Source organism: Barbus barbus, assembly GCF_936440315.1.
Source record: "Barbus barbus genome assembly, chromosome: 3".
NCBI lineage: Eukaryota > Metazoa > Chordata > Actinopteri > Cypriniformes > Cyprinidae > Barbus > Barbus barbus.
The window spans coordinates 1,309,993-1,337,503 of NC_136731.1; the positions used below are offsets into that span (position 1 = coordinate 1,309,993).

Genomic DNA, 27,511 nt, shown 5'->3' on the forward strand with positions numbered 1-27,511 from the left:
GCGTAGTTGTTCTAAGGCAGATGGCACTAGAGGGAGTGGGTAGCGAAACTTAACCGTGACATTGTTGAGTCCTCGATAGTCGATACAAGGTCTCAATCCTCCATCCTTCTTCTCGACGAAGAAGAACCCCGCAGCAGCTGGAGAGGTGGACGGTCGGATAAATCCGGAGTCCAAAGCCTCGGTGATGTAATCGTCCATGGCTTGGTTCTCAGTTCTAGAAAGGGGGTAGACTTTGCTCTTGGGAGGCATGGCATTGGGGAGTAAGTCGATGGTACAGTCCCAAGGGCGGTGTGGTGGTAACTGTGTGGCTTTGGACTTACTAAAAACATCAGACAGATCGGTATAATAGGAAGGGATGGTGATACTATTAGTGGTTGTGGGGCTTTCAATATTGGTGGCAAAACACGGTTGGGGTTTTATGGTAAAGCAGTTTTTAAGACAGAAATGGGACCAGTGTGTAAGCTCACCGTGACGCCAGGAGATGTCAGGGTCATGAGTGGATAGCCAGGGGAATCCGAGTATGGTATCATGCTTAGGGGAGTCGACGATGTAGAAGGAGATGGATTCTTGGTGGAACAGGCCTATTTTGAGGGTGAGCGTTTGAGTTTGGTGGTTAATTCCTTCTCCGATGAGGGTGTCATTGATGGCTTTGATCTTTATGGGAGGTGTGCATGGTTGAATGGGAATCTGGTATTTCTCCACTATGGTCCGGTTGATGAGATTCAGTGCTGCTCCCGAATCTATCATGGTGGTTAATTCAAGAGACAGAGTATCATTTTTAAGCAAAACGGGAAGTGTTAATGTACGATTACATAACAGGGAAAGGTGGTTGATATTTACCCTTGAGCTGGTTTGTTGCTTTTGGGGACACCCGATACTGCGATGGCCGATTCCCCCGCAATAGTAGCACAGATTATGAGTGCGACGTCTCTCTCTCTCCTCTTCAGACAAACGTGAAACATTGAGTTGCATAGGTTCCTCCCGGGTAACAGGTGTGTTGGTTGTGGGAATAGATGGGCCTCGTAGATTCTCCTTCAGAGTCTTGCGCTTGGGAGTTTGTCTCATGAGGTTATCAATCTTTACGGTGAGAGAGACAAAATCCGTGAATGATAGATCCTCCCTACGACAGGCGAGTTCGGTTTGTAGATCGGCATTAAGACTGTGGTAAAACATAGCAGTTAATGAAACGTCATTCCACCCACTTTGAGCAGCCAGGGTTCTGAATTCGATGGCGAATTCGGCTGCGGTGCGGTTTCCTTGTTTCAAGTTTATAATCTGTGTTGATATATCCCTGCCCCCCGCGGGATATTCAAACACTTCCCGAAGTTGTTCCAGAAAATAGTTAACAGAAAGCCTGATCTGGGGATCGGAATCCCACACTGCAGCTGCCCAATCGATAGCTTTACCAGAAAGCAAGGTCATCAAAAATGCACATCTCTTCTCATTGGTTTCAAATCTGTCTCCTTGATGATCAAAGTAAAGTTTAACTTGTCGAACAAACCCTTTGCACAGTTCAGCAGTACCATCAAACTTGTCAGGTAGAGCAAAGCTTACCGTCCTGGGCGTGGGAGGAGGCAGCGAGCGGATGTACTGCGTGAGGTGTTCGTTAACCGATTGAAGTTTGCCAAGTTGTTCTTGGTATTTATTTAGCAGTTCGCTTTGGTAAGCGAACGCTGCTTGCAGGTTTGAAACTTCCGCTGGATTCATGGGAGGCGAAGTATTCTGTAACGAGGACGCTGAGGCAGAAGTAGAATCCATGTGCGGTTGTTTATTCAGAAGAGCAGAGTACAAGTGAGAAGGCAAAAGGTCAATACCGGAAAGACAGTCAACAGGCGTACAAAGCATAAAGATGATCCAAGCAGCTGAGTGATATAACAGGCAGTAGGTCAAATCCAAAAAGACAGTCCGATTGAGCAGCCAAAACAGAAGGGATAATCCAAATAGCGATAAAGAGGAGACAGAGCTGGGATCAAACCGTGTAATCAGTCCAACTAGCAAACAATCCAAAGGGAGATCCGAAAACTCGTGAATCAGGAACAAAGCAAAATGACAACAGGTAATCAGGCATAAAGTGTAAGTAGACGCTCGGTAAGGCAGGTCAAACTGGCAATACTTCGCGAGTTTGTGAGCACATGGTCCGTCCTTAAATACTGCCAAACAGGAAGTGATAGTAGAAGCAGCAGAGGGAGCATGCAGTCAGTACTCGGGTGAGGGCTCCCTCTGCTGGCGTGGTGTTACATTGGCGCGAACATAGATGTACAGTATCTTGTGAAAGTATTCATACCCTTTAATTTTTTTCACGTTTTATGTTGCTTAAAAACTTAAATGATTCTGTTGCATAAGTAATCATACCCTTAATCTGGGACAGTTGGAATTTAGCTCAGGAGCATTCATATTGCTTGTAGGTGTTACTAGACTTTGAGTGAAGTTAACCTGTGGCAAATTCAGTTGAATGGGTATGATTTGGAAAGGCACACACGTCTTAATAAAAGGTCCAACAGCCGATAATGCATATCAGAGCAAAAACCAAGCCCTAGGTTCAAAAGAACTGCCGGTAGAGCTCAGAAACATGTTTGCGTCAAGCCACACAGCTGGGGAAGAGCTCAGAAAAAATTCTGCTTCATTGAAGGGTTACAGAAGCATGTAGTCTCTGTTACCCTTAATGGAAGAAGTTTGAAACAACCAGGATTCTTCTTAGAGCTGGCCTCCTGGCCAAACTGAGCAATTGATGGAGAAGAGCTTTGGTTAGAGTGGTGACCAAGAACCTAATGGTCACTCTAGTTGACCTCCATGATCATATGTGGAGATAGGAGAAATCTACAGAAGGACAAACATCTCTGCAACACTCCACCGATCTGGGCTTTATGGCGGGTGTGGCCAAACTCAATCCTCTTCTCAGTGAAGACACATAAAAACACACTTGGAATTTACTAAAAAAGCACCTGCAGGACCCTCAGACTCTGAGAAACAAGATTCTCTGGTCTGATGAACCTCAATTCTAAGCATCATGTTTGAAGGGAACCAGCTCTGCTCATCATCTGCAGAGTACCATCCCAAAAGTAAAGTGTGCTGGTAGCAGCCTCATGCTGTGGAGCTGTTTTTCAGCAGCAGGGACTGAGGGACTCATCAGAATAGAAGAAAAGCTCAATGCACCAAAATATAGAGATAGCCTTAATGAAAACCCAGTCCAGAGCATTCAGAACCTCAGACTGGGCAGAAGGCTCACCTTCCAACAGGACAATGGACCTAAACACAGAGCAAGAGTGGCTTGTACACAACTCTGTGAATGTCCTTGAGTGGCCCAGCCACAGCCTGAGCTTGAACCCAAATATTTCTGGAGAAACCTGAAAATGTGCATCTGCCCCATCCAACCTGACAGAGCTTGAGAGGTGAAGAGATGTTGAAAAGAATAGCAGATAATTGCCAAATGCTGATGAGCAAAGCTTATCGCATCAAACACAAAAGACTTGAGGCTGTAAAGGTGCTTCAGCTAAATATTTAGTTAAAGGTATGAATACTTATGCAATGTACTTATTTCTGTTTTTTATTTGTAATTAATTTACAAAGTTGTGACAATTATGTTTTTGCTTTGTCAATATGGTGTATGGAGTGTAGACTAATGTAGAAAAAAAAACTAATTTAAAGTAATTAACATAAGCAATATAAAACGTGAAACAAATGAAGGGATATGAATGCTTTCGCAAGGCACTGTATTTATGTAGATATGCATTTATGTCATTCTGACAGGAATCTCAGAACAGAAATTTTAAAATAGGGATAAAAAAATTTTTTTTTTATCATTATAGGATGGATGTACACACACTTCCAACACACATTTATGTTCAAACAACTTGTAAAGTTAATTCTGCATCCGATGACCCCTTTAACTACAAATTAAGTTACTTTTTAATGCTATACACATTAAATATTTAGACACGTTTTAAATTTAATGTAAAAACTACATTTTTCAAACATTGCCTTAAAAGGGACTCATCTTTTAAGTTGCATCATTAACTGTAGAAGCTTGTTGCTGCTGTAGTTTTGTTACTCTGAATTTACTCAGCATCACTTAATGCACAGCTCTATTTTGACATCGGCTTGTCAGATAGTTCATTCCGTCCATTGCTGCAGTTATCGCCGTTAATCATGGAACAATTTAGCGGATTCACTCGTGTAATTTTTTACATTTGTGGTTGTTAATCCTGAAACAGTATCAGGGTTTTTCTTGCATAGAGAATTATGAGGCGGCCGCTGTTCTGACGATTTGTGCTACCCGCTCAGATTGTGCTACCTCCCATTAAAAAGATAGGTAGCACACATCGATAGCGCAAAATGCTACCTATCAGAATGTGCTACCACAGCATCTTATTCATGTGCTTTGAGGCTTTTTTTATGTCCATACCTACCCCTACCCATCCACACCTACCCTTACCTTAAACCTACCCTTAAAACAATGCAAATATATTATTGGTAGCACAATCTGATAGGTAGCATGTTTTGTCGGTACACCGCCTCCGCCAAATTTTGTGCCGCCTCTGGTTATGACCAAACTCAGACAGCCAGTTTTTTGTTTATTTTTGTATTTGATGTGATTTATATGTTATTGCCCTATGTTCTTTGTTCTAAAATTGCAATAAAAAAATCCTAAATCTTGTTTATTCTCAAGTCTCCAGAGATTTCGCGAGATTTCCCGCGTTCAGTCGGGACTCTGGTAGAAAATCTGTTGGTGTGTGGTGTGCTGTCTTCGTCACATCGCGGCACACCACACACTATAGGAGCTAAATGGTTAAATCTAGGATTTTTATTTGTCCTCATGTTTGTGGTCTCTCACATTTTGAAGATCTTATACGATTTTAAAAATCTTTTAGTGTGTACTTAGCATTACGTCTCTGTATGAATGGCGGAGAGACGCGCGGTTTCATTTACTACACACATACGGACGCGCGCGTAACGCTTGCAGTGATTTCAGTGTCTCTAAATGAGGACAAATACATGAACAACATCTCCAGACCTGCTCTAAGAGTCACTTCATGAGTATTTTACCGTTTGATTTGAGTAGAACTAGCATCAGAACTGTAAAGGTATTCACGGCAACCCGTCAAAATAAAAGTTTGGTTTAGCTGGAAGACACTGCGGCAGAAATATATTATTATTGTTCAGCAATATGTACATACTGCTACTACTAGGCTACTATTAAAATTATTAAAACTTGATTTTTAATACATGACATTTCTTCCATGTTTTAATTTTAATTGTAAATCTCCTTTGTTTGCCAAAATAATAATTTAAAGATAAATGAAGTTTTATGAACCAGATACAGAACACAGAATGGGAAGACCTGCTAACGTGTAGAACTAAATAACAAAAATGAGTTCAGAGAGGATTCTGACCAGCCTACAGTAAACTCCTGTGATTGGTTACAATACTAAACGCTACAGAAATATGTTGTAAGGAACTCTTTTGGTTGTGTAATTCGAAACCAGAGCATACGCACAACACCACACTGGAGTGTTTGAAAGCGGGTGAGTTCGAGCAGGTACAGAATTGAGTTGGTAGTAATGGAGTAATGGTACTGTAAAGAGAACCCCCCCAAGGACAAACAAAACAACAAGAACTAACTAACAAAGAAACAAACACACCGGATCTACACAAATTCACACAAACCAAAAGGTGACAAGTTTGCGTCCCTGACATAATGCGACAAAGTGGGGAAAATTTTAATGTGGACATTTTTTAAATTGTTAATTTATCATGTTAAACAGTCCACATCTGTCAGACAAATCAACAATCAACTTTCTCTTTATTCCAAATGGGTGGTACTAATGTAATAAATTACTAGGGGTGTCTAATTATTTTGTATATAGTTGTGAAGGACATTGTTAGACAAAAATAATTCCGTTTGGTGACAGTAGGCTGGTTGGTGCAGAAATTACTTGCTTCACCATCATCTCCTCCACTGTTGCTCTCAAATTTTATTCAAATTGTGCATAAACATGGGTCATAACAGGTTTTTATGAATTTTCCAGGAAATCGGGCAGTAGGAGGAGCCACTACACAGTCGTCAACATCTGCGGACTGGTTTGCTGAAAAGGCCATTGATGGTAATCGAGGTCTCCAGGAGTTATATACGGGATGCTCCTCAACCCTTAATGAGGCTAACCCGTGGTGGAGGCTTGATCTGTATGATGTCTACCGAGTTAGTAAAGTGGTCGTCACTAATAGAAAAGACTGCTGTGCAGAACAAATAAATGGAGCGGAGATTCGCATCGGAAACTCTTTGGAGAACAACGGCACCAACAATCCCATGTGAGAAACTTGAGGCTGAAAGAGCGTGAGCCGTCAAGTACAAATGTGACGGATTAATACAGATATGACAGTATTTTTATATCCTTCATGTGTTTCTCTGTCTGTAGATGTGCTGTTATTCCAGCTATTCCAGCAGGTGAGTCCTACAGCTACTCGTGTGATGGGATGGAGGGACGTTATGTGATTATTCATATTCCTGGAGACTGGAAGATTCTTGCTCTTTGTGAGGTTGAAGTCTACGGGTACTTGGCAGGTAATTCATTGTTGTAGAGCAGTGGTTCTCAAACGTTTTACACCAAGTACCACCTCAGAAAATATTTGGCTTTCCAAGTACCACCATTATGACCAACATTAAAATGCAGTACCACTATGCACAGTTAAGAAAAAAAAAAACAGTCCTAAATATTCCTAATAAGAAGATTTATTATTGTCAGCCTCGTAAAACATTGTAAATACACAGTTTGAACATTAACACTGCACTGTGCTTACTTCCAGGTAAATACAAAACTTAATTAAAATATATTGTACCTACAAATTTAATAAAAACTGTACTGTACTTAAATGTTAAAAAACTGTAGTTGTATCTTACTTAGCATTTTAGTACAGTTTTTATTAAACTTTTAAATAAAAACGTACTTGATAAAAAAAAAAAAAGGCTGTATGTGTTAGCGGCAAGTAACAACAATCAGGCCACGTGTCCACCAAAGCCAGCTGAAAACACCAAGCTGTGAGCGCTTGAGAGGGCAGCGTATTTTAGTTTTTTTCAGTTGAGACGCTGCGGTTGCTATGATATGGAATATCCACTGAAGTAATATGGCAGACGCATCGTGAATGAAATGTTTCTCCAAGCATTATTTTTCATAACAATATTATAGTACTCCGGCAATTGCATCTGGTAAAGACATAAATACTTGTGTAGCAAATTAGCTTAAAAGGGAATAACTGTAGCAGAATTACATTGCCATCAACTGATCTGTCAGTCCAGCAAACATTCAGTCTAAGTTCGTATCAACTCTAAGAAAGGATATTTCCTTGACCACAGGAAATACTTTCCTATTAATGCATTAGAGCATGTAGCGAGGGTCAAAATCGTAAAGAGACATTTAATTTGCAAGGCAGAACCAGAAACTCGTAATTTGTGCACACAACTTTTATTAACTAAACACTAACGCAGACTAGTCTAACAAACAAACATACAATCACTCATACATGGGGAAAGGGCAAATGAGAGTTGATGGATGAAACCATCAGGAAACCAGAGAATACAGTTATGGAAAAAGTAATTTAACCACCTGAGTAAAACCATCTTTCATTAGATCATCCGAAGACGAACTGATAGAGACCAAACATGATATACATGAGGTAATATTAACTAGTGTTCTATCATAATACAGGATACATACAAGAACAGTAATAATATACCCAATGACCTGAAGGTATGTGTGTTTATTCAAAGAAAGGTTTTTCTATTAATTAACTAGAGAAGAGTCCATGTTTCTTTCCTAAGGGGAAAAGAAGTGAGTTCCCGCATTCCTATGAGCAATAAAACAAGTGTTATCAGATGGGTTGCCATGGAACCAGAGACCTGTTCTGCCTTCTTAGATGTTAGATGCATTTCAGGGGTAGGGTCCACAGACCCTCATAGTTGGCCTTTTGGTTAGGTGAGGGGGCATAAGAGATTATTTGTTAAATATAACAAATAGTTGTGTGTCTGATTGGTCCAAATGTTACACTTGGAGACAAACAATATTAACTTCTCAATTGTTGTTCAGTCGTAGTACAAGTACGATGTGACGTATTAGTAGATGAAATTCCCAACAGTTAGTGCTACCGTTTAATATTCTGTATTACGATTAAAACCATTTGTTTACCAGGATTATTAAAAACTCACCTAAATACTGCCCAACATAAAGCAAAGGTAGTATCAATCTCACAGTCGCAGCATGCAACGTAGGTTTCGTTTTGTTTGAAAATATGGCGGAAAGCAGTGAAAGGTTTTACAGAGGGAAATTATATTAATTAAAATATAAATTAATTAGGGGTGTGCAATATGACGATTTTTGATCGTGGACGATAAAATATAATAGTATCGTGCTACGGAAAATATTCTATCAAATACAGTTCTGGCGCCGCCATCTCTATATTCTGTACAACACGACATACAGCGGTAGAGTTACTCTGACAGGACATTGCACTTATTCGCGATCGCAAAAGTACATTATTTGCACACAAGCCTTGCTGGTTAACCCTCTAAGTGCCAAAGTCGCAAAATTGCGACAAGACGTCATACATCATGAAATAGGCTGTAGTTCCTAACATGGTGTAATATCTCATTTGTATTCCCTTCCACTAGATGGCAGACATGTAGTACTTCGATTCTAGACCAAAAGTGCTGGAGGAAATAGCAGAGCAAGTGAGCTATCGTGTCATTGCAGTTCAGTTGATAGCGTCTGAGTAAATTGTGAGATTTGTGAGAGAAAATCGCCAAATGGTTAATAAAAAGGATGTGTTGCAAATGTCATTCGCCGATTCTGACTCTGAAGGGGAATATTTGCCTTTTGGAAATGACGATCGGCCATCTAATGATCGCGTACATGTCTCCCGGTACAATGGTGCTGCGGTGCAAGGCGCGATCGTTCACAAAGCACCAACTAGTGATCATTTCAACACTTTGCCCAATGGGGATGGGGGTGGACGTGGTCTTAGTGTCCACAGGAGAGCTGTTGCTCTCTGATAATTGGCCAGATTGCGCCGTTTGTTCTGATCACGTGTGCTCTAAGGCCCGCCAGCAGACAGGACAGGTGCAGTCAGTTTGGGGTAGGTCTGTGCGCTGTGCCATACAATGAGAGATACCATTCTCTCAAGAACTATAAACTGTCACATAGATACCTGATTGGGCAGATAGCTGGTCAGCTGATCAAAAAATAGGCACATGTATTTTACTATGGCACAGTAATATAGTAATAATTTACTACTTTCTCCTGTTTTACTGTTGATTTCCTCTTTTCCTGATCATTTGGAAAGAGGATAAAAAGACAAATAATCAAAAATCAATTCAATATCTACTATTTCCTGAATATTATGAAATTCAAGAGGGCCCACCCCCTGATGACGTCATAATATGCAAATTAGATGAGTATATTTACACCCCACATAAACTTTCGGTCATGCCCAACATTTTTCTAATTTACTGTAGATTTCTATCTTTAAGCCCTTTCAAGCCACAAGCTTTTGAAATCTTGATGTCAAAATTCAGCATTTTTTCAAAAAAAAAAACCTGGCGCCTAAAGGGTTAAATGTTTCATTCGCGCATACACCAGAAGCGCGTGCGCTAAAACCCTTTCAAACAGCGCCGGATTACTGACCTAAGTTATCTTTTGCTCTAATGCTGTCAAAACACACAAGGTTTACATATAGACTCGGTTATGTCTAAAATGAAAGTAAACTGTTGAGAGAAAAATGGATGTGTGTCTGTAGATGCGTGCAGGTCTTAAAGGGACAGTACTAAACATTCTGCCACTGTCATTAAAGAGATAGTTCACCCTACAATTGAATTCTGTCATTATTTACTCACTCACATGTTGTCCCAAACCTCTATTAATTTCTTGTGCTGAACACAAAAGAAGATATTTTGAAGAATGTGGCTCACCAAAAAGTTGCGGGTCCACATTGAATTTGATAGTAGGACAAAATCATATGGAAGTCACTGTGGACCAGCAACTGTTTGGTTTTCCACGTTCTTCACAATAGCATTCATGTTCAGCAGAAGAAAGAAACTCACTCAGGTTTAAAACAACTTTCGAGTAAATGATGGTATAAAAATAAAACATCATGACAGACAGATGACAGAAGTTTTATTTTGGGGGGGGGGGGACTATTCCTTTAACATTAATAAAACAACAAAACGCAAAGAGAAAAATCACTCACTACTCTTGACTGAAAAACTTGAATACAGTTGCTTTAGGAATCAGTCTATATAGTTTTTGTTCATTTGTTCATTCAATTTCTTGAATGCTCCTGCTACATACACCTATTGTACTTGGAACTAAAGCAATGTTTGTTTTATTTATATATGTATTTGTAATGTGTATCTTTGTTCTTAGTTTTTAATAAGAAAGATAAAATAATGACAAAGATTTTTTATCTTCGCCCACTTTGGCCTGTCTCCCGTTATTGTTCAAATCAACGCAAAAATCAGAACTAATTTTTTTATGCACAGTTTTATTAAAATTGGTTTTATTACAATTTTAACTGGTTGATGAAAATTACCTAATGTTCTAAAAATATAAAATAATATAATCACCTATAATCATTCATCATTTTGACTCATCTCTTTTCTTATAAATGGTTTTAAGTATGAAATATAAGATTTATTATTTTAAAACTTTGTCAAAACTTTATTTTAATATGTCATACATGCTAGTTAACATGTTGTAATCATCCAACCAATATTTTTTCTTTATTTAATGATGTATATGTATGATATGTACATTTATTTATGGGGTTTTTTTTGTGTGTGTGTGTGTGGGGGGGGTGTCGGTGAAAAAAATGTTTTGTTAAAATAGGGGTCCCCTGAAAAAAAGGTTGGGAACCACTGCTCTAGGGGTCGCTTTGGGGAATGTCGTCAGCGTGACCCGTGTTTGAAGCATACATACAAAAACATCATATGTTGGCCAGCGACAGCCTATGACGTCACTACTGGTGTGACCATAGTACAAAGGGGCGCTGGGAGAATACGTCATCCACTTCTTCGTCTGAAGCTTGCATCCGAAGCATGGCACAAAAGCCTAGAGGACGCAGTGTCTTGTTCCCTACTCCGGGAACTATGGTTACATACGTACCCTGAGACGTTCCCTTTCAAGGGAACTTCAAACTGCGTCCTCTAGGGGTCATTATCCCCTTCAGCCAAAGGCTTGAGCTGCATACCCCAAAAGGCTTACCTGTTAGGGGCGGGTGTCCCGGACCCTGAGTAGAGCTAGAAGGCTTGAAATCAGAAGAAGAGATTCTTTTAAGGGGATACGGTCAAGCGCCTTGGATAGTAACTAGGTCTTGGCCTGTCACCCAGGGGCTACCGATTGCTCTGCATGAGCTCGCAGAGGAAACTTGACCCCTTTGTAACGGTGGCACTCTGAAGGAGCAGTCCATAGCATACGCAGAGCACACATAGATGGAAATGGTGTGTCTCGTAGAACAATTCTTCATATAAGGGATCACCAAGTCATCATCATGGTTCCAAGCCTGGTCTGGCTATCAGTAATTAAAGCTATGGTCTGCGATTTCAAAGATTGTTCATTATTAATAACCTCGTTTAGATGCTGGTTATGGTTCTACAGTACAATCCTAATAATATGAAGAGAAAAAAGAATGAAAAAAATCCATTCACTCTATTGGGTGTACACCCGCAGAGAAATTGACTGCTCTCATCCAATCCCCTGCTCCACTCGCGTCTCCACCCACCGCACCCCACCCCGCCCCCTCCTGCGACATGAAATTTCGCGCGAAAGTAGGCAGCATCAACTCAGCAATGGAGAAAAACCAACAAACAGACAGCAGCAAGCGGCCCCTGCTCGCCCCAACAGTCAAGGTTGGAAGAAAGAGAAAGTCAATTGAGGAAAGAGCAGAGATTAAAAAAAAATGTGAAGAACGCCGGACTCAAAGCCGAATCAATATAGGGTCCACCATTGCCCGTTGGAGGAAGCTTCAGAGAAACCTTGGACTTAAAACCGACGCTGACATGGCTGACTTTTTGTTGAGCAGGTAAGCATTTATTTATACTTTTATGGTGTGGTGTATTACATAAATAGCTTTTTATCAGTCTGACAACATGATCATGCTACCGGTCGGCATTGGAATGTTAGCCGACATCGCACATGGTACATCTCTGTTCCATGTTTACTCCTGCTTGACTGAGTGACGTTGTTCAGGTCGTTTCCCGGTGGGAGGGATCAGGTAGCACAGAGGGGAGGGGTGTGCGTGTGGAGGGGCGGGATGAGTTTTTTTAAAAATTCTGGTTTTCTCGACTGATTTTCAACATCGTAGACTACAGCTTTAAGGAGCATAGCACCCAGCTCTCAGCTGAGAGGGGGAGACAAATGCTCGACCCACAGTGTGCTTGTAGATAACTCTAAAGTGTAAGCTTACTGCAGGTTTAACCATTAATGCAGAGTATCAGGAGGCCAGAGGATGCCCCTGATGTTGCTGGTGCAAGGAGCTCTGGGAAGTGAAGAACTCGGTCCTCAACATGAGGGGGGGGGGGGGGGGGGTCTGGTTCTCGTAGCGTGGTCATAGGTGACCCTTCTGGAATGAGGGGAGCACTGCTAAGCCCACCACGAGAACAGCCCAAGGGGAGTGGCTTTAGGAAGGGCCCGATCCCTTATGAGGCTGCCCAGTGGAACTCATGGAGCGGGGAATTCAGCTCCACCAAAGGGGAGGGAATCCAAATGCTCGGAAGGGAGCAGCATGCTCTTAGATGACCCTCTACAGTGAGGGAAGCGATGCTAGCTTGACAAAGACAACTCACCAGGGAGGCAAGAGAAGGACGAAAAACCTGGCACAGGCTGTTGTCCAGAGCTCCGAAGAGCGGAGGCCCAACTCTTCAATCGGAGAAGGACTTGAACGGTCAGCTTAGGCTTGACATGCTCGTAGGTGACCCTCTAAGTGAGGGGAGCAGTACTAAGCTCACACAGAGAAAAGAGCAACTCAACAGGAGGGCAGAGAGAGGCCTAACCATCTGCGGTCGCTTCTAAATAGAGCTCCAAGGCGTGGAGGACCCAGAAAGGGGGACATCTCAAGCACCTGGCTGAGGGCAACGCTCAAGCCAACCCTCAGGGTGAGGGGAGTATTGCTAGGCTCAGCCCACTCGAACAACTCATAAAGGAGACAGCAAGCGACCAGTTGTCTGAAGATGCTGTCACGGAGCTCAATAAACTCAACAGAAGTGAGTGATCAATGGCTCAGGGGCAAGTTCCTAACTCCAGAGTAGAGAGGAAGACCTGATCTGCCCAGGAGTGGCAAGCTCATACCGAACCCTCCCGCAGCGAGGGGAGCACTGCCACACCCTGAGATGGACTGACCAAAAGGGTGCCTCGGAAATGGGATCCAGCTTAAAGGGGGATCAGATATTTCAGTAGAGATGAGTTTAACAACTCAATTATTAGAGAGGGGAGAGGGGAAGACGAGGACAGATGTAAGGCCCCCCGAGGGAGAGGAATAGATGTTCAGGTTTGCTTACTTTGGTCCTGACGAGAGCATTGAGAACACCTCGTCTGGATCATCTCCCTCAGGTCTTGCCTACCTCCCTTTGACCCGCGGAAGGTTCACTTGATCTGGGGTGCTATGATCAGAGAGATAACATTCATCCACGAGGCCACCTTCTTAGCCCGCTTCCATGGCAAGTCAATCCTCGCCGTGGTGCATTGCAGAGGGCTCTGTCTCATCTTCTTCGCCTTCAGACATCTCCTGCTCTTTCTGGGCAGAACCCAGCAGAGCACTAGCCGCTGGATCACATGATGTCAGAGAAATCGCATATACTACGGTCGCGCCAGTAGTGACGTCATAGGCTGTCGCCGGCCAACATGCTGTGGTTTTTGTATGTATGCTTCAGACACAGCGACCCCTAGAGGATGCAGCTGAAAGTTCCCTCGAAAGGGAACTCACTTCATCTCCAGTCATTGTTCCTCAGTAATCTTCCCCTGTGCTGCAAACTTTGTGCATCAAGACGAGTCATAAAAAACATTTTCTTACATTTTTTAGAAAATCTGGCAGTTGCTGGAGCTGCTATACAGTCGTCAACATCTGGGAACTGGTTTGCTGAAAAGGCCATTGATCGAGGTCTCCAGCAGTTGTATACGGGATGCTCCTCAACCCTTAATGAGACAGACCCGTGGTGGAGGCTGGATCTGCATGATGTCTACCGAGTTAGTAAAGTGGTCGTCACTAATAGAAAAGACTGCTGTGCTGAACGGATAAATGGAGCGGAGATTCGCATCGGAAACTCTTTGGAGAACAACGGCATCAACAATCCCATGTGAGAAACTTGAGGTTGAAAGAGCGTGAGACGTCAAGTACAAATGTGAAGGATTAATACAGATATGACAGTATTTTTATATCCTTCATGTGTTTCTCTGTCTGTAGATGTGCTGTTATTCCTGCTATTCCAGCAGGTGAGTCCTACAACTACTCATGTGATGGGATGGAGGGACGTTACGTGAATCTGATCATTCCTGGAGACAAGAAGATCCTCACTCTGTGTGAGGTGAAGGTCTATGGAGAAGGTATACATCAGTAATATTGGTTTATAATATATCAGATAATAATGTCTTCACATTATCAATATTTGTGAATATGACGCAGTGAGGAGCTTGGAACGGTTTTAATAAATGCAAGCTCATTTGTAGGGTGCAATCTATATTTTAATGAATTTACATATATACAATATATTTTTCTAGGTCCCTGTTTAAAAAGATCATTTGTAAAACTGCTGTTTCACTCCAGCAATGATTTGACCGACTCTACAATGAGAGAAAACGTTCTGAAACAGGTGAGAAAAAAAACGAACACTTATTGCATTGTTAAATATTATGACCTGAATTTGTTAAAAACTAAATCAGCTGTTGTTCTCCTGCAGTGCAGTTGCATGTGCAAAGAGAGAACCGGTATATATTATGACACAAAGGTTCACGACAGGAGTGCAGATCATCTATTGATTATTCAGTCAAACTATTTACAGCATCAACAAATTTACAATATTCTCACATTTTAAAGAGACATGATTTTGCAAAAGTACTGTTTGGGACATGACACGAGAAAAGAGGAGAGGAAGATTTGAATGTCTTCATATTCTGATCTAATCTGGGGTGCGTTTCCCAAAAGCATAGTTAGCCAACTATGTCACTATCAGCATAGTTCAACGATTTTCCCGAAACCATAGTTCAAACGAACGTTCGCAGTCAGTGTAGCAAACTTACATGGTTGGAGCTACAGCTCTCGACCTGTGGTTAGAAGCATAGTTTCTTGTTAGTAAGATATATGGGCTTAAATAAATATGCTCTTGGACACAACAAGCAAGCTAACATGCAGGACTATCTGTATCTGCCATTCTATCTAAATATAAATGCATTTTAATTATGTACTTTTTAATTACGCATCCATTGTAAGCGCCGTTTTAGAAAAGTGCGCATGTGCTTAAATGCTTAAGGGAACCCCGGAGTATGACGTAAGAGGGAACCCGCGATGAATCGAACATCAAATAAAGAAAAATAACAGGGAACAAAAAAATAATAAATGAGTCAGTAGGTGCCATGTTCAATACAGTAGCATCTCTAATCAGTTAAATAGCAGAAGTTATTCCTCCACCACATGCATGTGACGTCATTAACAGTGGCCCTATGTTGCTGAACTAACGTGGTTCAGACGACGGAGATGCGCCCATGTTCAGGAAACAGTTGTGACTAGCTAGTTAGTTTCCAAAACGATGCATTGTACTATGGTGGTTAATCAGTGAGTTACGTCATTGTTCGGGAAACATAACCCAGTTTAGTATGAATGTTATTTCCAGTTGGGATCTGCTCTGGCTGATAGAGGACTCACAAACGTGACACTGAGGTGGTCTCAAACCCCTAAACAGGAAGTGATGCAGAAAGTGGACACTGACAAACGTGAGTGTGTTCTCACAGCTGTACAATAACTTATGACATATGCTGCACAAATAGCAATGATTATAAACTTATGATATATAATATTTTTCATTTTTCACAGGTCGCTGTGATACAAGAAAATAATGCCCTGGAAATCAACAGTGTCTTTGACTCACTAAATTCACATTCATTCAATTTATTTATAATTTGTGAAAGCCCGTTTCCACCACTGAATAAAATATAAAACAAGGTAACTGTGACTTTTTATCTCACAATTCTGACAAAGTCCCTTCTGAGGGGAAAAAAGAGACTATTTTCTTACAATTGCAAGTTTATATCTCGCAATTATGACTTTATTTCTCAGAATTATGACTTTATTTCTCAGAATTACGACTTTATTTCTCAGAATTGTGACTTTATTTCTCAGAATTGTGAGAGTAGAAACTACGCTGGACAGCCGGACGACTTTTTTTTGCGATTGGTGCAAGAGGGTTTTGGCTCGCAGCACTTTGCACACTAGATGAGAAACGGCATTATAATTGCACCAAATCCTTATTAATGTACTACAGTCTAGTTTAACCCTAGTCTTTACATTTTAATATTAGAAACAGCACTAATAGCATTAGTTAGATGCCAGATATATCATGTATGTTTTAAGCTATGACTTTGGATTGATTTTTAGAATAGAGATCACGGTTCTCCCACGATTCAGAAAACAAAACATTAGCCTACATATTATTTAGTTTGGTTGTCTAATTTCCTTTCAGGTTCTGACAAAATGTTTTATTTAATGTTATAAATTAGTCTATTTAAAAATATGTGTAACTTCCTATTCCAAAATCTACTTAAATACAAGCTTTTTTAAGAGGATTAATTCTTCAGTTTCAAGGTATATCTGGAACCACAAGAAACACAGACTCAAACTTCCGGTTTTGATAAAAGATTATTGGAAAGACTTTAGTAATGTCCCCAAATGTACACCTTCTGCACTGAACAGTGGATCTGTCTCTGGACTCTGACAGAATCTGTACTCAATTTCTGTATATATCTGGCCAAAAAATGTACTATTATTATGGTCAACTGCTCAGATACCTTCAATCAATATGAGTCAGGCCACAACTCTTTTACCATTGGAAAAATCAACTTATGATTTAAATCAAAGATCTGTGTTCTGGTGCATTTGGTCCTCTCTCGGGAACTTTCTTGAGGATACTCAGGGACTATGTCTTTCTGCTTTTGGTTTATCATTTTCTTTTATTTCTGTCTTTGCTCTTATGCATTTGAATGTCTAATATGTACTAGCTGTACATGTTGTTATGAGATACCAGTCCCACTGTTGTTTTATTGGAAAATTTCATTAAAATAAAAAAATGTATTCATTTAAATAAATTCATTATGTAAAAAATAATTTGAAATAAATGAATGAAGACTTCCTCCAGAGTTTTTGAATGAATCTCTTGAATGAATAATTAAGACATCAAATACATTCAATCACTGGTCACCACCTTCTGGCATAATGTAATATATACAGTCTTTATTTGAAGCGTAACATTAGTTACAAAGGTCAGTTCCTAATTTTGACTGCGGCTATACCCGGACTATAAACTTTTATCCTAATACTTTTGTTTACCAACATTAAAATGCAGTACCACTATGCACAGTAAAAAAAAATATGAATCCTAAATATTCCTAATAAGAAGATTTATTATTGTCAGCCTCTTAAAACATTGTAAATACACAGTTTGAACATTAACACTGCACTGTGCTTACTTCCAGGTAAATACAAAACTTAATTAAAATATATTGTACCTACAAATTTAATAAAAACTGTACTGTACTTAAATGTTAAAAAACTGTAGTTGTATCTTACTTAACATTTTAGTACAGTTTTTATTAAACTTTTAAATAAAAACGTACTTGATAAAAAAAAAAACTTGATATTTGTGTTTTTACTCATTTGATCTGTTCATTTTACTCTTAACGTAGTAAAGTCTTAACTTTACCTTCATAAAAAGACTGGTGTTATGGTGTATGTACTGGACCACAAACGCTGGACATCCCCAATGAATGAGGCCATTGGCACCATGGGAAAAAGGGCATTCTCAGGGGTAAGCAGCAATGGTCTGCAATTCCTCTGCTGATCCAAACAGCAAAATCTTCGACCACAAACCTGCACATTTCGCAGTATGACAAGCACCTGGCCAAACAGCTGAACACCAGATCTTCATTAAACACAACTACAGAGGAACTTCTTGGGAGACAGCATCTCTGGTGCTCGATGAGAAAGAGCAGTGAAACAACCAGTGTGCCAGTGGTAACAATGAAGCCTGTAGATGTAAACCCACCAGCACCTGCTCTAACCACAGCCCTATTTCATGAGACTACTGAGAGAACTGTGGAGAGACAGCAACAGCAACAGCAACAACAACAGAAGCAGCAGCAGCAACCTGAGCAGAAGAAGAAGAAGCAAACAAAGACTTGTCGTGCTTGTGGACAGCCAAACTCTCCCTATGAGACTGATGGTTCCTCTATCCACTTTTTTAATCAGCAAGGCCCTTTCAGGTACTTCTACTGTTCCACAAAGATTTGTAATGCTTACAGTGATGGAGGACTAACAAACCCCAGAATGCCTTTCCAAGACTTTATGGAATCGGAGTTCTTTAAGAGCCCACAAAGAAACAGGTGGAGGAGAAAGGACAGCAAAAATGTAAAAGGCCTGAAATTGAACACATCGTCGCTTGTGTAGATTTTGTAAAGTGGAACTGAAAGCAGGGTCCAAACAGTCCTCAAATACAGACATGCTTTTCTGGCGTAGCAGGGAAATGTTTATTGCCCTCCATTTACCCAACCTCAGGGCATTCAGAAAGAGATGACTTGGAAAGAGTATAAAAAGAGTCTGCATTTTATGTGATGGAAAGACAGATGGGTGGCAGAAAAATAAAAATATTGATCTTTTTCCAGTTAGAAAAATGTAACTATACTGTATAAATGCTTGAGTAAGGGACCAGACATCAATAGCTGGGTTTCCATCACCCTGTTTTAATGCGCATTTTGAAGCGTTGCATCAGAAACGAGTGATGGAAACGCCAAATTTCGAATAAAATAAATGTAATTAATTAGCAAAAAAGTTTATACGTTTAAAAAGTGTTTTTTGACTTGTGCAAAAAAGGGTTAATGCGAATAATGGGAGATGGAAACGCATTTTGCGAATAAATTCGCATCAAAAAAGTAATGTGACTTTGCGCTATGAGACGGAATAACTTGACTAGGAGCGGATTATTCACATATATTCTAAGAAGTTAATTACTAGCAAAATATTTATTAATTAATATTACCATATAGTGTACCTCAACAAGTCAAAGTGTCTAAAGCCACTGAAATCACCACAAGAGTGCCCAGATAGTATAAAACAACCCTTTTAAAAAAGGTTTATATATTTATATATACAGACCTAATATATATAGAGAGAAAGAGATTGGCGCCTTTCCAAATGATGTCCGAGCAACTGAATTTGCCAGTTTTACTCCAATCAAAGTGGTAGAAACCTCTCAAAGATGATACAGACACGTATGAGCTACATTTTTAAAGTGTACATCCGTGTTTTCCCTGGAAGCGGAGCTGTAACTTTATATTTCCACCTGCTGACAGACTACAATTCTCCCTTTCCCACCTAATGCCAGTGTGATGTACCTTGATCAATATCATGTGTTTGTTTGCTTCGTCCAGAGGAGAACTGGTGTCCCAACTGAATCTGGTTTCTCTCCATTTCTGTTTGGGTTCCTTAACCTCCAGTAATTTATGTATATGACCGCAGTGACTGACACCATCAGATGAGAACAAAACTTCAACTGATCTTTTGTAGAGCTGCTTTCAATTCAAGTCAGCTTTATTGTAATTCTGCCGTATGTGGAGCCATACAGAGGAATGAAATGTCAAACCTCACAGAAGCACAGTACTATGGTAATATGCAAACATATCTGAACAAACATGAGCATGTGCATAATATATAAAAATATATCTATACGTTTAACTTACACTGATATACATATAGATATAATCTATACAAGCAAAAAAAAGGTTACATTTGAATGCAACATTGACACATCGACTCGAGCTGATTAATGATAGTGTTGCCTTTGGTAGAACTACTTACAGCTTAACTTAAGTTGTTTCAAATTCACACTGTTATTGATCTGAACTGACTTGATCTAAAATTATTCTGAACTGTCTCCATATCTGATCTCTGTGTGGAGCAAACATAAATCTCACTGGATTATTACAATTAATGGCAAAATGAATGTTTGTGATATAAACAGATATTTCCAGCTGACACACTACAGCAAAAGAGAGACATAACGGACTTAAAACCATTCTTTAGCTAGTGAAAATACTAGTGTTTAATCAGTTTGGCCACCACTGTATTCAAGTCTACATTAACATGGTTACATAACTAAAATAACACACTTCAATGTTCATTATTCCATTGTTTAACCATTTATTGATGTTTACATGTATACATACATGCACAAACTTTAGTAAATCCAAATGAGTCCAGTCAGATTTTTTTATGTATTGAAATTTCTGTTTAAATGTAACCTAAACTTTGCAGCTTAATATCATTTTTTACACTTGCGTTTGTCACTCCTGAAAGAGTATACATGAACGTTTGATCCTCTTAGGCAAACGATGCTTTTCTTCAAATTGTGAATGGATTATGTAGAGAAACCAAGCAAAGGGTGCTCTCCTTAAGCCTCTGTTATACTTTCCACGTACGCAAGTCCGCTATTGTATCCCATTTTTTGTGACCGTCAGTAGGCTACAAAACCATTAACTGTGCATGCGCAGGCTGTGTGAAGACTCTCGTTACTAATCCGTCGATAAAACTAAATAAAGCCAGATGTGCAATAACTCTGGGCAATTGTTTGTTCACTGTTCAAGCCAATCTACTGTGCATGTATGGAACACGACCGTGGAGCGGACCACCAGTGCACGCTTTTGGTAGTATAAATACAAGTAGTCTGCGTCTGCGCTGTCCGTGTGCGCGTCCGGAATATATAACACAGGCTTTATAGTGCAATTGACCAAACTTACTCAAACGATGTTAACTACACAATCAATCTCTTATTTACACTGTGTGTATGCTTTTTCGTCATTATTATAAGAAGATCTGCAAGCGTGTAGAACTCACGCCAAGAACAATTTGTTCAGAGCGGATTCTGTCTAACCTACAGTCAGAGCAGAGTAGATTATTTGTAATTTGGAGTCAGTATTACATTACACATTTTAGGTAATCAGACTACTTTTTTGCTTACTTCCCATATTGATAGAAAAATATAAAAGCATAAGAGGCTATATTCCATTCGTTGTAATTAATAAAATGAAGTGCATTAAACGTTACATTACATTATCAAGGTTTCCCAAACTGGGGTTTGTAAATGAACTGCAGGGGCTTCATGAGTTTGATGAAAAGCTAATAATGAATTCAATTATAAAAATGGAAAATTAAAATAATCATTTCAAAATAAGTCAAAATAAAACACTAAAAAAGTAAATATTATATTGTATTTATGTCAAAATATTATACGCTGCGCCATTAAACTGAATCAAATGTATGAGAAATGCCTTGAAATGATCAAAATTCGAGGATATTTATTGCAACCTCTCTATATTTGAAAGGCTGTACATACACCCCCTGACAAGTCTTGTCGCCTATCCAAGTTGTAGGAACAACAAATAATAACTTGACTTCTAGTTGATCATTTGGAATCAGAAGTGGCTTATATGAAAGGCAAAGGCCTCTAGATTACGCTTATTTTACCAAAATAAAATCTTATCATGCCTTTATGTTAGGACAGAATTAATTAGGACAGAAAAGGTCAGACTTTGCTTAGACAAAAGTCTTGTCACTTAACAGAAATAATGTACAGTACAGAACATAAAGTCATGGTGCAGTGGAAAAATAATTAATATTGTGCATGAGTCCCATGAGCTTGGAGGACTGCATCCATACGTCTCGGCATTGACTCGGATAACTTAATAAAGTCATCTGGAATGGCAAAGAAAGCATTCTTGCAGGACTCCCAGAGTTCATCCTTCCTGCAAGCTGTGGGCCTTGACAAATGCAACACGATTTTTTAGTTGTCTTCTGTTTAATGCTGGTTTCTGAGAACTAATTCGGCCGTTGACACCACTGCGTGAGAGAATTCGACAGACTGTTCTTGTAAATACAGGGGTTTCTGGTGATCAGTTGTTATGTAGCTCTGCTGCAGTTGAAAAAGGGCTGGCCCTGGACTGTCGAACCAACAAACGGTCCTCTCGAACAGTTGTCTTACGGGGTCTGCGTGACCTGGGCCTGTCATGAACTTCACCAGTTTCTTCAAATCTTTTTCTTATCATCTCCACTTGACGTTTAGATACATTAAAGATGTCTGCCACCTCAGCAGGAGACTTGGTCTTCAGGCTCTTGATGATCAGCACTTCGGTCTGTGGTAGACTCTTTGGCATGCTGTCAGAGGTCAGGATGCATTTCAAATGAAGGTTGGGTGTGCTGGGGTTCTTCTATACACACCTGGGAATGTGTTTATTACAGTATTTGTCACAGGTGACGCTCTAATCTGTTGAATCCTTTAAAGATTTGACAAGACTTTTGTCTAAGCAAAGTCTGACCTTGCCGTCCTAATTAAACAAAGGCATGATAAGATTTTATTTTGGTAAAATAAGCGTAATCTAGAGGCCTTTGCCTTTCATATAAGCCACTTCTGATTCCAAATGATCAACTAGAAGTCAAGTTATTATTTGTTGTTCCTACAACTTGGATAGGCGACAAGACTTTTGTCAGGGGGTGTATGACCATGAGAACAGTCTCACACACAAATAGCATCTTATTTTCAAACCTCGTCACTCTGAGGAACACTGGGTTTGTAAATGCCGTTTCAGGTCTCTTTTATACAAGAACCTCATCTCACACTGAGAGCATGCGTACGGTTTCTCTCCAGTGTGAATCCTCATGTGAATCTTAAGGTTGCCTTTAAAAGTGAAACCCTTTCCACAGTGAGGACAGATGAAAGGCTTCTCTCCAGTGTGAACTTTTATGTGAGACTTCAGATTTCCTTTCTGTGGGAAGCCCTTCCCGCACAGTTGGCAGGTGAAAGGCATCTCTCCAGTGTGACGTATCACGTGTATCTCGAAGGACTCTTTGTGTGTGAATCTCTCTTCACAGTGTTGGCATGTGTAAGGCTTCTCTCCGGTGTGAATCCTCATGTGAGTCTTGAGGCTGACTTTGTGACCAAATTTTTTTGGGCAGCGAGGGCAGGTGTAACGTTTCTCTCCAGTGTGAACTCTCATGTGAGATTTAAGATTTCCGTTTTGAGAGAAGCTCTTTCCACACAGTCTGCAGGTGTAAGGCTTCTCTCCGGTGTGAAGAGTCATGTGAATCTTGAGGCTGACTTTATGACCGAAACACTTCCCACACTGAGTGCATGTGAACGGCTTCTGTCCGCTGTGAATTTTCATGTGATTCTTTAGGTATTTCTCGATTTTAAAACACTTTTCACACTGCTGGCACTTAAAAGGCTTTTCTTTGGAATGAAGTATTGCGTGCCTGTTAAGGTGTTTAATGTTCCAGAACTTCCTTTCACACTGACCACATTTAAACAAGTTCTCTCCTGAGTGAACCATTGTGTGGTGATTAAAGCTTTCAGTGTTTTGAACTCTTGAAGATGTCTGTCCTCCAGTTAATAAAACATGATGTTTCTCTTCCATTTCCTTTAGTTCTTGATTCTCCTCTTTAATTCCCATCAGCTCTATGACGAAAAGAGACAAAAACAAGTTCACCCCTGTTCAATGGCACAAAGCGGCAAATATCAAAATATGCATGCTAGATCCTACCCACTGAGCTACTGAAAGATGAGAAACCTGTAATCCCAGAATAAGAATAAGAATTACCCCTTTATACGCTGCCATAATAGCACAGAAACTATGCTTGGTTACTATACATTTGGCATCTAATTGCAGCTGCATCTCTCTTCTAGTGCCATTAGACCTTTCAACAACACAAACCATGATATTCTCTTAGATAGCTTGAGAATTATGTGGCTATTCAGTTATGTTGAATTATGAGAATTATTTGTTATTGGCCATTGTCTATTTTATGTTACTACTTTGTGTAAACAAAGAGATGCAAAATATGGAGTGCCACAGGGCTCAGTATTAGGTCCTCTGCTTTACTCTTATGCATATATGTCCACTGAGGGACATTATCACTGGATTTCACTGTTATGCCAATAACAGGCTACTCCAATTAGCAGAGTGCATTAATGATATCAAAGATGGGATGGCTAGTAATTTTCTTCTTTTGCAAGTCAGATACATTAATGAAAAGGAGAAGGGTTGGCAAAACCTGAGCTAGAGAAACTTCACCTGCAAAAATATGAAACGTATTTAATTTTTACATGATTTTATTTAGAAGAGATTCTAAATGCTAACTGGTGTTTACTCACATCTTCTAAGCAATCATTCAGTCTACAGTCTTTATTCTTTTGTACCATGAACTGCCCCATTGCTCTTCTGTTTCCCCTGCACACATTCACACCTCTCTCTCTGACTGAGATGGTTCTTCATGGGCTGGGCGATATAGCTAAAAACATGTGCCAACGATATAATGTTTCATATTGTTTGGTAGCGATAAATATTGACTTTTTTTATAGAAAAATGTTTACATTTATCCACTGGATTTTTTATTTACCCAGTTTATAAAAACAAAAAAAATAATTTTTAATAGGCAAACACAAAATAAAATGTAAACAAATATCTCCTAATGCAGATTAAATAAGTTTTAAGGAAACTTGTGGCTTGTTTTCTGATGTCACAGGAGGGCACAATAAGCTAAATAATGCAGCACATTAAATTGTCAATACAATGAAACAACTGTCTCTACAAATAGTGCATACATTTTTTTGTTTTTTTTTATTCCAGTAATATTAATTTTTTTATTCACAATCTCATCACATGCAAAGACCATTATGGCGTAAGGGACATATACTATCTTATTATTGCTCATTATTGTTTAACATTTACATTATTAAAATTGTGATAACTATGTATATGTCCCTAACAGGGTGGAATACATTCACAGCGAGTGTCTGAACAATATACCCATAATTATTATTTTTTAAGTCACTTTTTAAACGTGTCACTATTTGGGTAGAATGCTAAAAACATGAAAACCATGTAACTTTTTTCCCAAATGTTCCGGGATACCAGGAATGACCCAAATAAGAAATGAGTGGATTTCATTGTTTTGGTTTGAATGAGGATCGAATGAAACTAACCTGTCTCTTCATGTTTGACTCTGAATGTCTCCTCAATCTTCACATCTTCAGTCTCCTCTTTAATAAACATCATCTTTAGTTTGGACAGTCTGTCATGAGTGAGAAGAGATGAGAATAAACCAGACTGAATCATCTCTGGCCGTGTTTATGATAAAAAGACGCTCCTTTTCTCTCATGATGCGCTTTACTCACACAAAACAGCATTCGTGCATGCTAAATAAAGCACTGAGATATTATATTCAAGAATAATTCATTAATTTGACATCGCTTGCACAAACTATAAGACTGCCTTAAATTAAATATTTTAAATGCTTGAAACCACAAACCTTCCTTCAGCGAATCGCAACAGATGCAGAGTGCAGCGCAGCCTTCAGACGTCACAGCGCCACACGCCAAAATAAAAGTCCCGAGAGCTCAGACAAACATCTGTTGTCCAATCCCAGGTGAAAAACAAGTGCACTTCCATCATGTACTTAAAGTGCTCTATTTTCGCGCACTAATTTTGTACTTAATACACTAAAAATGATCCTTTAGTACTCCTTAAGATAAACTTAAGATCATCTAAGTGTACTCAACTGTGCTATTTTGAGACACCATGAATATGAACTAAAATGCACTTTTAGCATACTATCTTTGTATTTAAAAAATGTATTTAGCTACCACTTGTAGTACACTTGAACCCATCTTTCATACACTAGTACACTCAAGTGTACTACAAGTGGTACAAGACAAGTATTTACAAAATTAAATACTTGTCTTGTTTCCAGCCAAAATATCTAAAAATGTTTAAATCAAAAATGATTTTTTTAGACAAGTAAAAACTGAAAAAAACTTACTCAGATTTTTTTTTGTCTTGTTTCCCAGCCAAAATATCTAAAAACAAGTAAAAAAAAATAAAGTCAAAATTAAGCGAGTATAATGTATAATGGGGAAGACTGCTGACTTGGATATGATCCAGAAGACGATCATTGATCATTGAATTTTTAAAGCCTTCTTTAGCCCTATTCGCACGGGATTAGTATTACTTGGTGACCTCCAACCATTTGTAATAATTGCGGAGATTGTGTGTGATCTTCATCCCGTGCAAAACGTCCATGTCTGTAATTTGTGAAGTAAAAATTCCCCCGCAAATGACCTACCATATTTCGCCGAACACCGAGGTCCTGTGATAATATTAGTCCCGGCATCTCTGTGATTTGGGCAGCTTTTTAGCATTTTTCAAGGTTTTTGTTTCCTGTGTGCCTTTTTATCCATCTTTCGCAAAGAATGGAGCTGCGTTGGAGTGTTTGATAGTATTTTGGGTGCTGTCATATCGCTACACCATACAATTTGCAGAAAGAGAAAGCTGAAAAGGTTTAATGTGTTACAAATAAATCAAGCATAAAGCTTGAGATATTGTTATAACCTGGTGAAATGTAAATGACACGGGGCACAAAACTATGAGTTTCTTTTCTTTTTTTAATCCATCCAATTGGACCATAGAACGGGACGCTAAAGGATTTTAAAGTACCATTTCTATGGTAACGCAATATCCGATTACTAAAACATATGATAGGAAAAAAAGGAAACAAATATAATTTTTGTGTCAAAGGTCAGAGCTCCTGTTATGGTGTATGTGTTTTGAGGTGCACTCGTCACAAATTAATCTATTACTGCTCCTACATCATTTTTAACAACAAACAGTGGTAAAATATCTATTTAGGAGTCTTGGACCTTTCCAACGATATATACACTGACCAAAATTATAAACGCAACACTTTTGTTTTTGCCCCCATTTTTCATGAGCTGAACTCTTTCTATGTACACAAAAGGCCTATTTCTCTCAAATATTGCTCACAAATCTGTCTAAAGCTTGAATCGGACGGTAATTGTTTCTCAGGGGGACGTAAGTGATTTTCACCACATACAGGGGGTAGTTGGTGATTTAATTGCCATCCGATTCCAAGACGCCTGTGTTTTTCTCTTCGCCACCCCTGTAAAAATCCCCAGCTGAATTACCTACTGTTTTTTGACAAACACCAAGGTCGTGTGGTAATTTAATTGCCGTCCGAATCCACATCTCTGAGTTTATGAGAAGAAATCGATTCAAAATTCAGCGTTTAAACCCTTTTTGAGCACTCAATTTTACTATTATAGCAAGACTGAAGGATGTTTTATTTATGGTTTTCTCATTTATATCAAGAGTTCAAGAGTTTTTTTATTTGTCACATACACAATTATACAGAGCATTCAATAAACTAA

General features: G+C 39.4%; 2 protein-coding genes across 2 annotated transcripts in view; one reads left to right on the forward strand and one right to left on the reverse strand.

Annotated features, from left to right (window-relative positions):
- The window catches only part of LOC306856321 (uncharacterized protein), a 1,000,538-nt gene that overhangs the window by 357,844 nt on the left and 615,183 nt on the right, over positions 1-27,511 (forward strand). The gene's annotated exons all lie outside the window — the stretch shown is intronic.
- Positions 21,381-25,608, reverse strand: LOC306848849 (uncharacterized protein). Its single transcript, XM_079383598.1, has 3 exons — positions 25,597-25,608; positions 25,271-25,359; positions 21,381-23,743 (listed from the first exon to the last, which is right to left on the reverse strand). Exons 2-3 carry the CDS (start codon positions 25,341-25,343, stop codon positions 22,839-22,841), a joined length of 978 nt encoding a protein of 325 aa, XP_079239724.1. The 5' UTR covers positions 25,344-25,359; positions 25,597-25,608; the 3' UTR covers positions 21,381-22,838.